Here is a 13,753-nt window from a genome sequence, read left to right on the forward strand (position 1 = left end):
ACAGATTGAATGCATGGTTGCAGCGGAAATAATGCAACGATATAAGAAATTGCAGTTTGAAAGAGGTAAGCTGCATGTTTCTTAGGACCTTATTCTGCGAACTCGCAGCCTTGCAAGTCCACCAGATGCCGCCCTGCGAATGCTGATATGCACGCACCCCTCGAATGCTGCGTTCGTATGCACGGGCTGCGAATGGATGTTTAACATTAACACCCATTCGCAGGCTGTGGGGGAACACCCACATCATTCGATGGTCGCACACATACATCTAAGGTTACTCTGAGGCATACTTGCCTACCTTTGAAAACTAGTTTCAGGGAGATTATAGTTGGTAGTAGAATTTGGCACTGTGCCCCATTGAGGGGGCGTGGCATGCTCCACCCAAAGGGGCATGTCTACTTCCATATATGGAGAGATTGTGAATCTTTTTAAATGACTTCTATCCAAATGTAGATGAGCCCCAAAGCAGTTAGTAAGAGCTACTATACTTGGTAAAGTGCTGGGAAATGGCGCTGAGGATTCAATGTAAATGTATCTATCTCTCATTCCTTTTTCCCCCTAAAATGTTACAGTGTAATGTGGGCTAGGTGAGGGAGATTGCTAGACTAATGAAGGAGAGAGGGAGATTGCTGCTATTTCAGTGAGTCTCCAGCAGAATGCAGGAGGGGAGGTAACTATGATGTAACAGTGTAATGTGGGCTAGGTGACATGAGGGAGATAGCAGCAATCTCCCTCTCTCCCTCATTAGTCTAGCTATCTCCCTCATGTCACCTAGCCCACATTACACTGTTACATCATAGTTACCTCCCCTCATGCATTCTGCTGGAGACTCCCTGACATAGCAGCAATCTCCCTCTCTCCCTCATTAGTCTAGCTATGTCAGGGAGTCTCCAGCAGAATGCATGAGGGGAGGTAACTATGATGTAACAGTGTAATGTGGGCTAGGTGACATGAGGGAGATTGCTAGACTAATGAGGGAGATTGCTGCTATGTCAGGGAGTCTCATGCAGGAGGGTAGGCAGCTATGCTCTGAGGTAACCCTAGATGTGTGTGGGTATTCAGAAGGATGTGGGCGGGCAGCTGACATCCGGTAATGTCAGCTGCCTGCCCCTGGCACCCACGTCACCAGGCGACTTCCAGGTGAACGCCCAGTGTTTTCATGGGAACGCTCATGAAACATTGGGTGTTCCCATGGGCGAGACTATCCGCCGCCGCCCCATGCACCCCGGCCGCAGCCTTGGGTGTGCGCACCCAGTGAACAGTCTGTGGCTGCACGCACCCCGTGTATGCAAATGCGCAGAAATGCGGCTGCGCGTACGCAAAACATTGGTCCCCGTGTGAACGTACAGTCCTTTCAAACGGACCAAAATAATTCCCTTTTGTGTAGAATTCCTAAAAGAATCATTATAGTCAAAATTGTCACCTGTCCTCTAATACGTTAGCTCGGTCTAAATAAAACAATATATATTAATAGTCTCATAGACAGATGATCCTATATAACAAAATGCTTGCACTGGACCTCACCTCTGTGAGGGCAATTTTTGGTGTTGGACGTACCAGCGGCCAAAAGATGGAGCAAGGCCAAGCAATTCAAGTGTTGCTCCGTTCAGACACTGACATTATTGTTACATTGTTTTATCATTGAACTAGTTCCAAGTTGGGACTTGTAGTTCATAGTAGCCGATGAGTCACTAGTTTAGTAACTTGGCTGTAGAGGTAAAGCTATATAATAATAACATAGTGAAGAAGCGTTCAGTATTATAAGCTGCATTACCGTGCATTTGGATTCTCATAATTGTCTTTTCAGTAAGGTTCAGATCAAAGATTAGACAATCAAACCGGCATAAGTGTGTCCGCTTAATCACCAGCCGGTCCTCTGCCCGTGCTGCCCTGTGCTTTCATCTCTGCGCTGGAACGGCATCGTTAATTTAATACCAGCCTTTTCCCAGCACACAAACAGCTTTGATTTTAATAACAGTGTTTCAAATGTGGTTAAATAATTTACTTGAGACTTCCTCTATTCATGCAGCATAAGGGTTATTAATGGCATATGTAAGGAGGACCTGTCAGCTGTCTTTAAGTGTCTGACCATTCTCAAGCATGTGTATTCCTAATACATAAATCATGCAGCAATTTAGAAATGTTTAAATATTCAGAATGAGTATATTCTCCAGTCCTCCCGGTTCCATGCATATTGCTTGTGTGTATTATGACCCAAAAGCTGCCCTGAGCTGAATGCTCTATGTGAACCATTGTACTGGTTCACTCAGCTGCCAGGAATTACGGGCACCTCGTCTCTGCTCGTTGGGAATGCCGACGGTCCATTTATATTCAGTTGGGTCATTTGCTCCTGGTGTAGGGATGGTGTCTGTGTGCATTGATAATGATGATTCCTATGTTACCCAGCATATGGGTAGGTGCAGTGCCGTCACATATTGCATACAAGGAAATAGCATCCTGCACGCAGTGTGGGTGAAATTACTGCCAACTTGCATTCAGGGCTCCTCTACAATCAGCACCGGCAAACTGTTCAATTCCAGAAGTCTATCTTGGACCTATAGTAAGAATGAATGCAGCATGAATGAATCCAGCTAGGTGATTTGGAAAACGTGGACCGTTGGTAGATCTCGAGGACCGGTTTTGCCACCCCTGCTCTAGAGGATGGGCCAGGCAACTGTAAGAAGAAAAAACTTATATTATCTTCCACATTGACTATTGCAGAAGAATCCTATTAGCTGAGATGAATTTGTGGGTGCAATTTACGGCACTGCAATTCTCAGAAAAATGCTCGGGTGCCGTTGCCGGCATTTAAATGCTGTTGCATTAGCACCTTGCCCTCTTCGCAATTAATGGGATCAACCCCATAGAATTTGATGGCAGATAAGAAACACTTGATCCATCTAGTCTAACATAAACACACACTTACACACTAGGGATCATTTTCTTGGAAGCTAATTAACCAACCAGTATAATTTTGGAGTGTGGGAGGAAACTGGAGTACCTGGAGGAAACCCACGCAAGTACAGGGAGAATATACAAACTCTGCACAGTTAGAGCCGTGGGGGGGAATCAAACCCCTGAACCCAGTGCTGTAATGTAGTAATGCTAACAATTAACATCAGTACTGCACATACAGGAAGCGCCTGTAGTAGTGTCTGACACTGACAGGTAGAACTTCCAATAGAGAGTCTCTGCAATCAAAGGGAATCCAGTGCAGTCATTCATTGCAAGTAGTGGATTTGACTACTGGTGGTGGTGGTGATGGGGGGGGTCCAGTCCTGCAAGCCATAGGTAAAACCCGACACTTGTCAATTTAGGGTCCTTTAAAAAGTGTACAGATTATATATTACTCTGTAGGAGATTAACCAGAAACGGATCTTCCTATGTCTTTATAGAAGTACTTTTGGATCCATGTAGGACTTGGTGTCCCTCATCGTCCTGCCAGGCGGTATGCAAGTTACAGGAGCAAGTACCACCGAATCCGCAGCTGGTACAGTGCGCGTCTTGTGACATCGAATTCTGCTCATCTTGTAAGGCCAACTGGCACCCGGGACAAGGCTGTCAGGAGAACATGCCCATCACCTTTCTGCCCGGGGAATCCAGGTAGAACGACCAGTGGTTATTTAGATGGCAAGCTAGAGGGCAGTATTCAATGAAAAAGTTCTCCGTGCATGGAGAGCGTTTTATTTCGCTCTCCATGCACTCTCCGTGTTCCGGAGGGCTCTCTGCCACTTCTGCTCCCTCTATTCAATGTGGCTGATGCTCTCCGCCACTCGCGGAGAGTCTTAACCCCTGCAGGGAGCAGGGAGCTTTCAGGGAGCCTGAAGCAGCCAGAGAGATTAAAGTCTCCCTGGCTGCTCCAGAGGACTGTAGAGGGGAGGGGGGCTCTCCAGGACCCAGGCTGCACCCCCCTATAGCCAGCGGGGGACCCAGTATTCACTGCACCGTTCGTGCATAGTTACGTTCGGGTGCAGTGAATATATGAATATCTAATGAGCGGCTCGAAAAAAATATTTTTTTTTAAATTAAATATATATTCATGTGCTATAAGCACATGAATAAAAATAACATGCCCCTTCACAGAAAAAAAAACAGATTTTTTGACACCAAAATTTCTTAAAAAAAACTTTTAGTTTAAAAGTTCACATTCCAGCTCTCCATCAAAAGATGGAGAATTGCTACACGGAGAGACACGGAGAACATCACTTAGAAAGACGGAGAACATTTCGCATTGAATACACTCATGGAGAGTGACGGAGAGAGACGGAGAATCTCCATGCAAAATCCCATTGACAACACGCGGAGAGTGGCGGAGAGTAACAGATGGAGAACCATCCATTATTCTCTGTTCTCCGACGGAGAAAATGGCACATTGAATAGGGTTGCTCGCTTTTGGAGAGCAAAATGCTCCGTCCAAGGCGAACAAAGCACAAATTCTCCACAAAACACGGAGAACTTTTCTCATTGAATACTGCCCATAGTCTCTTTTCTACTTTGTTTTAGCAGCATTCGAATTCTGTTCTAAGCTTATTCACAGAAGCTGGAGCGGATATGGGTCATTGGGTTGACCGATAGTAGGTTGGCATGCATTGAGTCGCATGAAATAAGTCGATGTGGGTAAGGTCTGAATGGATGGAAGGTTGACACATGTATTTGGTCAACCATGGCTAGGTCAACAGTCAAAAGGTCGACATGCATTTTTCACCCTTTTTTTTGCCCCGAATGGACACCGCCTACTAGGTATATTCAATGCCAGTGGCGAGGGGGGTTGTATGGTGAGAATGGCCTTCCAACCCCCCTCGCTGGCCGCTCGCCGTATTCAACTTTCCGGGGAAATCCTCGGCATCTGAAGATGGCTCGCTCCATTAAATGGCGAGCCCGCTGCATTTTGTGGCGAGCCCTGCCATTTGGATGGCCACACTCGCCGTTTCCACCTGGCCTCAGGGAACAGGCGCTGCTCGTTGTATAGCTTGCCGTCAGGGGCTCACCTGTTCTCCCTCCACGATCTAGTGGATGGTAGTGCACGAAATACCACCTGTCGGCACAAAGAAAAAGTGAAAAACCCCATGTTGACCTTTTGACTGTCGACCTAGCCATTGTCGACCTATTTCATGTGTCAATCTAAGCATTGTCAACCTTCAGTGGTTGATCCAATGACCTATACAGCTGGAGCTGTGTACACATTACATGCAGCTAAGATTCAGGCTCCTTGTGTAATAACAGTGTAGATTATGACAGTGTGTTCTGTGTAGAATTATTAATGCAAACCTCTGTCTGGGTATGTAATGTTAGTGAGCGGATGGCTCGCAGACTGTGTCTAGGTAGACAGTAAAGTAGTTGGACACTGATGTATGATACAAGGATGATGCAAATTCTACACAGAAACATTGCTAAAGACCAATGTTCTTAACTCCTATAAAAAGGCAATACAACAGTTATTTTAATACACCCTATTTTTACAGTCCTTGATATTTAAATAATAATAAATGAAAGACCTACACTCAAAAGGTCGACATGGGGTTTTCAGTTTTTCTTTTGAGCCGACATGTGCCGACAGGCGGTATTTCATGCCCTGCCACCCGCTAGGGCGTGGTGGGAGAATATTATAGTGTGTAGCATGGCGAGTGCCAGAGCCATGCAAGGGGGTGTGGTGCACCGATACGGTGTCCATGTCGACCAAGTCGACTTTTGGGCCAAAAAAGGTAAAAACCCCCATGTCGACCTTTTGACTGTCTGCCTCCACAATGTCCACCTAATGCTTGTGTTGACCTAATGTCAACCTAAAGCCATGTCGACCTTTTGAGGGTGTCAATCTAAAGGCTGTCGACCTTCAGTGGTCAACCTAATGAATGTCGACCTTCCTGTGGTCTTGAACCACACCGATCTGCCATGACAGTAGGTCCTGGGACAACGTAACGTTACTACATATATACATACCGTACGTATGACATTGATCTGTAACTTAGCATTGTTCTTGCACTTCAATCATCTGTTTCTGTTCTTTCAGCTCGACATTGAAGATGGTAGAAGTTGACGTACCGATTAAACGTTGTCCTAAGTGTAAAGTCTACATAGAGCGAGATGAGGGCTGCGCACAGATGATGTGTAAGAATTGCAAGCATGCCTTCTGCTGGTACTGCCTGGAGTCGCTAGATGTGAGTATATATTATATTGTCTGTAGTACAAATTGGGTAACAGGTGACCTTAGCCTACAGTGTAGTGACCATTGGCACTACTGTGATTAGCCAATTAAAGTTACTGATTTCAGTTGGAATCCGCAGTTCCGCGGTCTCTCTGCAGATTTTTATTTAAGAAACTTGGTTACAGCTATATGGTATATTTGTGCTTTTCACATCTACGGTATACTGTATAAGTGCATGGAAAGTCATTTCAATTTTATATATCGTTATTCCAACAATTGCATTAAAAAATGTTAACGACAGTTTAAAAAAACTTGCACAACCTATTTCTTGTGCATCAACGCTCACTGACCGTAAAACACATAACATTTATTAACAATGCATGACTAAAAGGCATCTAAAGTGCACAAATTAATTTCCATTGTTTTACCTATTTTCCTAGCACTTCAATATTCCCGAAGCCTGTGCTATTTTAATGTAATAGTTTTTTTAACCCGTTGGCTGTGAAGAACGGGCAGGACTTGTCCTTCACATGTATCTTAAGACTATGGAGGGTGAGTCCTTCTTATCCTCCGCCGTGATTTGGGGGACCCCCCAAAAGAGAAGAGAGTACCATATGCCTCCCGGAGCAGAAAGCATAGGGTACAGAAATGAAGTTCTTCTATAACTCCCACCATGGTATCTTCAAAGGTCAAACACTGTGGTTTGAAATGAGTTTGTCCCACGGAAGTTGTTGCCTGGTGATCGGTTGGATCACCAGACAATGTCCCGATCTCCTGTACTCGGTTTTCCATAAATTGGGACCCATGATTGTTAGAGAGGTCTCCTCTATTTCAAATGATGTGACCTTCTAGTAGGTATTTATACTTTGTGCTACAGATAATATACAATATGTGGATATTGGTAGAGGTTACAGCATACTGTACCATCAACTTTAAAATTGTACTTGGCTATGGAATCCCACTGGTCGGGATCCTACAGCGGCTACTTGCTCTTTAGCTAATGCCTCAGGGCAGCCTTTTCAGAAGCCAACTGGCTGTGACCTTAATCTACAGTAGCATACTCACGGTTCGATATGAGCTACCAATTTTGACTATATAATCTGATCTATGGGGAGATCAAGGGAAATCGCATATCACAGTCGTACGTAGCCAAAATCTCACAGTGTGTATGCACCTTACCAATGCAAACACAAAGATGCATCAGACATAGGGGTCGATCCTATTAACCCTGAAGGGTGTGGAAGACCTCCATAGGGGTGCGAGCAAATTTCAGTGAATACGGCCCTGTGAAGGGTGTGATTTAGGGTTAATTTGGGTGCCGTTTTCAGCGTGAAAACGGCACCCAAATGGCAACCCGCGCCCTTTAAGGTTAAAAGGATTGGCCCCATAGACTGCACCACTGGACACTAGAGCAGTGGTTCTTAAACTTGGTCCTCAGGACCCCGCACAGTTCATGTTTTCCAGGTGCACTCGTTACTGACTGACCCATTTTAAAAGAGCCACAGGTGGAGCTAATTATTTCACTTGTGATTCTGTGAGGAGACCTGCAAAACATTCACCGTGCGGGGTCCCGAATTTGAGAACCGATCCACTACAGCATACGAGTTCTCAGATTGTCACCTATAGAAATGACACTGTTCTCCTTGCATTGCGATATTCGACCCTGGCAGTAACCATCAGATCTTGTGTCAAACAAAATAATGTTTTTTTTTTTTAATACTTTAATATGATAGATTTTGGTTTTCTAGATTGTTGGACTACTGTATATCATTTGTACACTTTGTAGTCAAAATGAGGAAAAGTAGCAATATTTCATAAAAACACCATATATTTCTGCTTCACCAGGATGATTTCCTGCTCATACATTATGATAAGGGGCCTTGTCGGAACAAATTGGGTCATTCCAGAGCATCAGTCATATGGCACAGGACACAGGTTGGTGATAATATAATGTTCTGTGGTATTTAATACATTATGCGAGAATAACAGAAATGATAAAGGTATATTTGTTTATACAGTATAAATGCAATGTAGTCATTGGTCCACATGAGTTTTTCATTTTTTTTTTTTTTTTTGGTGTGTGACCATATTAGTGTCCCGCATCCTCTCAACCTAATAATCCACACCGGATTTGCAGTGTTCCTTTTCACTGCCAGGTACTTGCACCTCTTGTCATTTTTTGACAACCAGCGCCCTCTTGTGTTACAAAAATAATATACATGTACAGTAGGCATACATGAGATGATTTTTAAATGTCATGTTATTCTAGTGCAAAAATATAAAGTACATAAAGATAGAATTCTGTATAAATAGAATTTCTTTACTAGAATATTAGAATAATATTCACATATAATCATTACTCTGTATTGTTTTTTTAATAGGTCTTACTGGTACTCATTTTCAGTGAACTGTGTCAAGACAGTTGATGATGATGATAATAATAGTACAATATGTAGACATGTATGTAGATGGTTATTTAGATGCGTCTTCCCAAACAGTACATCTATTTGTTTGTTTATTTATATTAGTTGTTAAAATAAAGTTTGGTCTAGTAAAGAAAAAGAGAACAATTTAATGAAAAAGGAAAATCATTATAAGCATACCCAGGTAAACAGACATTGCGAAACGAATTTTCTAGGAATGGCTAAAATAAATAAGAATATATTTAAAACATTTATTATCACTAAAGGGCCCATATACTATGCTAATTTGGCCCGATTCCAGCGGATCGGGTCAAGAAATCTGGTGAAATCGGCCCAAATACTATGTTTGTGTGACACCTGATTGGATGTGTGGTCACATGTGCTGCACGTAAGATCTCTGGGTTTGACCCCTTCCAACGGCTCATAAAAAATCAATGTTCTATCTTGAATGGCTATGAAAATTAATCTGGCTAGAGTTTAAATACAAACAAAACAAGCAAAAAAGTTATCGCTGGTGAAAAAGTGGTAAAAAAAAACCAAAAACACATTCTATTACATTATGGCCCAAAACATTGATGTAACCATTAATATGCTGTAGGACACATATTTGATATTACTGTAAACGTTGGGAGTCAGAGAATACAATACAGGTTGAGTATCCCTTATCAAAATATCCGTTATCCAAATAATTCTGGAAAACATACATTCCGGAAAATGAAAAAAATTCTTGCTAAAACCTCTACTGGGGACATCTATAACAGCACTACTGGGGGCATGATATGTAACTGGCATTACTGGGGACATCTGTAACCGCTCTACTGAGGACATGATCTGTAACTGGCACTAATGGGGACATCTGTAACAGCACTACTGAGGACATGATATGTAACTGGCACTACTGGGGACATCTGTAACAGCACTATTGAGGACATGATATGTAACTGGCACTACTGGGGACATCTGTAACCGAACTACTGAGGACATGATATGTAACTGGCACTACTGGGGACATCTGTAACAGCACTACTGAGGACATGATATTTAACTGGCACTAATGGGGACATCTATAACAGCACTACTGAGGACATGATATGTAACTGGCACTACTGGGGACATCTATAACAGCACTACTGAAGACATGATATGTAACTGGCACTACTGGGGACATCTGTAACAGCACTACTGGGGACATGATAGGTAACTGGCACTACTGGGGACATGATAGGTAACTGGCACTACTGGGGACATGATAGGTAACTGGCACTACTGGGCACATCTGTAAATGCACTAATGAGGACATGATATGTAATTGGCACTAAATATCTGCACGGTCATGATTGCTTGGCATTCATATTCAGTGCCTGAGATAGAACACAAACTTTTGTTTCATGTTTGGAAACCTTGTTTCATGCACAAATAAAATAGATTTCTGTGTATTTCTTGTGTTTGTACAACATAAATGCATGAAAATATTAAATATTCTGAAATACGGAATAATCCGTTATCCAAAATTCTTCTGGTCTTGAGCATTTTGGATACGGGATACTCCACCTGTACAGGATATTTTTGCAATAATTTTGTAAAAATAAAAATCATGACATAACAAATAAAAAACATCTATATTTTTAGCAGGTGGTAATTCCCAAAAATGATGAAGATATCATTCTGCCATGATAACTATATACTTTGTACTCTCTTCTCCAGGTGGTCGGGATATTTGCAGGATTCGGCCTTTTGCTATTGGTAGCTTCACCCTTCCTTTTATTGGCCACCCCGTTTGTCCTGTGCTGTAAATGTAAATGTAGTAAAGGAGACGATGACCCGCTACCAACTTAACCCTTGACGGAGTCATGGATTAATACGCATTTGGCTGCATTTTACATGGGATAACGTGTAGCCTTTCCCGGCTCTAGCAGCCTTCGGAGATACAGACTTCGCCACTGTACTAAAGTTGCCTATTCTTGATGTGTCCGGAATCGCTCTGGCAGCATGTTGTCTACGCTGCCGAGAAGATATATGAGGATTCGATCGCACAATGTACAGAAGATCTGCAAAATTTCAATGTAATGTAATTGATGTTTCGCTGACATTTATTTAAAAAATTGACTCACATTCGCCCATTTAAAAAAAAAAAAATATTTGTAAAGTTTTCCTCATCCATGTTTTTACTTTATGCATTCCTTATTTCTTACGTGTTTTTTATTATTATTATTCTTTTTATTTGATTTGGGTTATTTTGCTATAAAATGCTGTATATTTCTTTAAACTGCATTGATCTTAAAGGGAATGTTTTTTTTCTGATCATTTTAACTTTTTAAAAAACAAAAACATATGTTTATGGTACAAATTGCACTGAGCCTCCATGTGTTGTGTGTATGCATCAGTCGCAGTCTGGATTGACCAAATGTTCCTTCATTTTATAGATGTATATTTTTATTCCATACATGCTTATTTGTACATTTTCACTTTTTTATGTATATATTTTGCTGGCCAAACATTTTGTTAAATCAATTTAAATCCACCACACTTTGCGTTGTGTAAATTGGTAAATACAGGACGCAAATTTTATATTGAATTTAAAATCTGCTTTTGCCTCTAACAAACCATGCTGGGTTTCACTTTCTACACCAGTGTGTTTTGATTGGCTTATTGTCCATCTGGTTCTTAACCTCGGTCCTCAGGACCCCCCAACAGTTCACGTTTTCCAGGTCTCCACACAGAATCACAAGTAAAGTAATTAGCCCCACCTGTGGAACGGGCTGAATTCAGCCCCGCTGATGGTCAGCCGAGAGAGTTTCACACTCTCCTGGGCCGTTCGCTCCAGGAGCGGCGGGCAGGGGCAGAAAGCAGGGGAACACCCAACATTTTATGAGCGTCATGCCGAGGCCTGCGTTGGGGTGGGCGTCTGACGTCCGTGGCATGCCTAGAATTCGTCAGATCGCAGCCTAGCAAACAGGCCTGAATTAAGCCCTTAGTACATCTGCCGTTACTTGTGTATTATTACGGTGTCCAAGATTTTCATCGTAGGGCATCGTATTGATCGCATTGCATCGCATACGATCCGACCAGATTTTTCATTGTACAGGTACCCTGGTGTGTGGTTACTATGTTAAATGCACCGCCATTGTTAACGCCACCCCCACTGTCAATGCCAACCCGAAGCGTGGCGAGCGCAGCGGTACACGTCCTCCGACCTTTTCATACCCCCACTATCCACGTCTGTGTGGAGTTTATTTTAGATAGTGTGGCGAGCCCGAAGCGTGGCGAGCGGACACCTGTATTCCACGGGGCTCGCTGCACTCGCCACACTATCTAAAATCAACTCCACGCCGACGTGGATAGTGGGGGTATGAAAAGGTCGGGGGACGCGTACCGCCGCTCCTTGTGGGCTCGCTGCGCTAGCCACGCTTTGGGTTGGTGTTGATAGTGAGGGTGGTGTTTACTATGTTAAATGCACCCCCATTGTTATCACCCATCAGGGTGCTTGTACATATAAAAATCGCTTTGCATCGCATGCCATTTTAACGATGCAATACTTTATTGTACAGTGCGGGTCTTTGGACCCGAAAATCGGGTCCCATCGCATACCTTAATTAGTGGTATGCGATGCAATGGGCACCGTGATAATACACAAGTACCCATCTATTCCTTAATGAGCTACTGCCTGTGTATATCTTAAGTATCTTGTTAATGGAGATAATTTTCCCTTTTAATCTAAAAAAACAATCTGTATTGTTTATAGGTACAGATCATTTGTTTTAATGACTATTTTTTTAAATAAAAAAAAAAATATTTAAGGTGTATGTGAAATGAGCAGATTCTTGATTCTACACAAACCTGGTCTCCTTTTCCATTGCTAGAGTCACAAGGAAACCAGGGCCCTCTCTTTGTCTTGCAGGTACTTTGTAAAGTTACAGCATCCGGTTCCGTGTTTGGTGCATGACATAGTAGATGTCTCTTCAAACACCTATCCTATTGGTGCCATATATAACAGAATCGCTTGGTGCGACCTAAACGCTCCACTACGGGTAATGATTCCTGTTTGGTACATGTCCCTGAATTGTGGGTATTAATTCACTAACAGGGCACGAAGGGCCTTATTCAGTAACGGACACAATGCCGATGTTTGTAGGGCGCATGCATCGGAGTCTCACTGCGTATGTGTTCCGTGGATTGGCGACGGTGAGGGTTTTCATGCAGAGTGACGGACAATGAGCAATTGATGGTGGGAAATCAAGCACTTGGGGCTATTTGGCGCTACTTGAGGATCGGCATATATGGACACACCTGTAAGCATCTCACAATCCATTATTTGGCAGCAGCAGAGATGTAGGTCAAATGTTCTTTATTCCAACAATATTTACTTTTTGTGCAAATGTTTAAATTTTGATTGTGCAAATTCTTTACTTCCTAACAAATAACACAGAACATTTCTTATAAAAATTATTGTGGCATACATTTTTGTATTTCTCAATTACGTTACTTTTGTGACCTAAAATAAATGAATGGTTTACTTTTTGTGAGTCAGTGATTTGGTAGGTCCCACAATGATCAAAGATCAAATGTTGGGGGCGTGGCCTGGACGGACATGGTGGATGACACGTATTGAAAAGCTCCTGCACCCTACCTGCGTATAACGGGGCTTTCTGCTGCTTCCAGACCCCCCTGACACAGACTGCCAAAGCCCCCCAGCCAGGGTGAAACACATACCCCGTGGTGAGCCGAGCTGCGGAGCCAGGGAGGGGAGAAATCTCCTCCTGCGGGTTGCGGCCCTCACCACACACCAAGCCGCGGCCTCGAGTACGGAGGGACCCGGCGTCTGAACTCCACGGCGTTCCGGCGGCGTCCTAACGTCACAGGACCGCCAGTCTTCGGGAGGCAAGTACACCGCTCTCCCCTCTCACCCCCACCGCTGCCCTCATCTGCCGGCTGTGTCCCTGGGAGGCGCGGGGACGCCCGTCTCCCCTACACTATTCCCCTCACTCGGCGTCCATCTTGGGTGACCCGGGAGCCGGGCGCCGAGACGGGTGCCCGCCGGAGGGGACCAAATAGCTCTGCCTCGGGTGGGGGGCTTCACATACCCCGGGCACCCCCCTGTGTGGAGGCCGGGACGGCCAGAGACCACCTGCGCTGCCCACATACCTGGCACAGTCCCCCTACAGGATGCCGGCGGCCATCTTTGTTGGGG

General features: G+C 43.7%; 1 protein-coding gene across 2 annotated transcripts in view; it reads left to right on the forward strand.

Moving 5' to 3' along the window:
* RNF144A (ring finger protein 144A) overlaps window positions 1–13,083 on the forward strand; it is a 59,129-nt gene extending 46,046 nt beyond the window's left edge. For both annotated transcript variants that reach the window (XM_083178519.1, XM_083178518.1), the window contains exons 4-8: window positions 5–65; window positions 3,396–3,603; window positions 6,008–6,155; window positions 7,988–8,077; window positions 10,270–13,083. In XM_083178519.1, the coding sequence (XP_083034645.1) occupies window positions 5–65; window positions 3,396–3,603; window positions 6,008–6,155; window positions 7,988–8,077; window positions 10,270–10,401 (639 nt within the window). In that variant the 3' untranslated portion in view covers window positions 10,402–13,083. The remainder of the gene's footprint in view (window positions 1–4; window positions 66–3,395; window positions 3,604–6,007; window positions 6,156–7,987; window positions 8,078–10,269) is intronic.
* Window positions 13,084–13,753: the final 670 nt, after the last annotated feature.

This window comes from Crinia signifera, chromosome 3 (assembly GCF_055691185.1).
Source record: "Crinia signifera chromosome 3, ASM5569118v1, whole genome shotgun sequence".
NCBI classification, from domain to species: domain Eukaryota; kingdom Metazoa; phylum Chordata; class Amphibia; order Anura; family Myobatrachidae; genus Crinia; species Crinia signifera.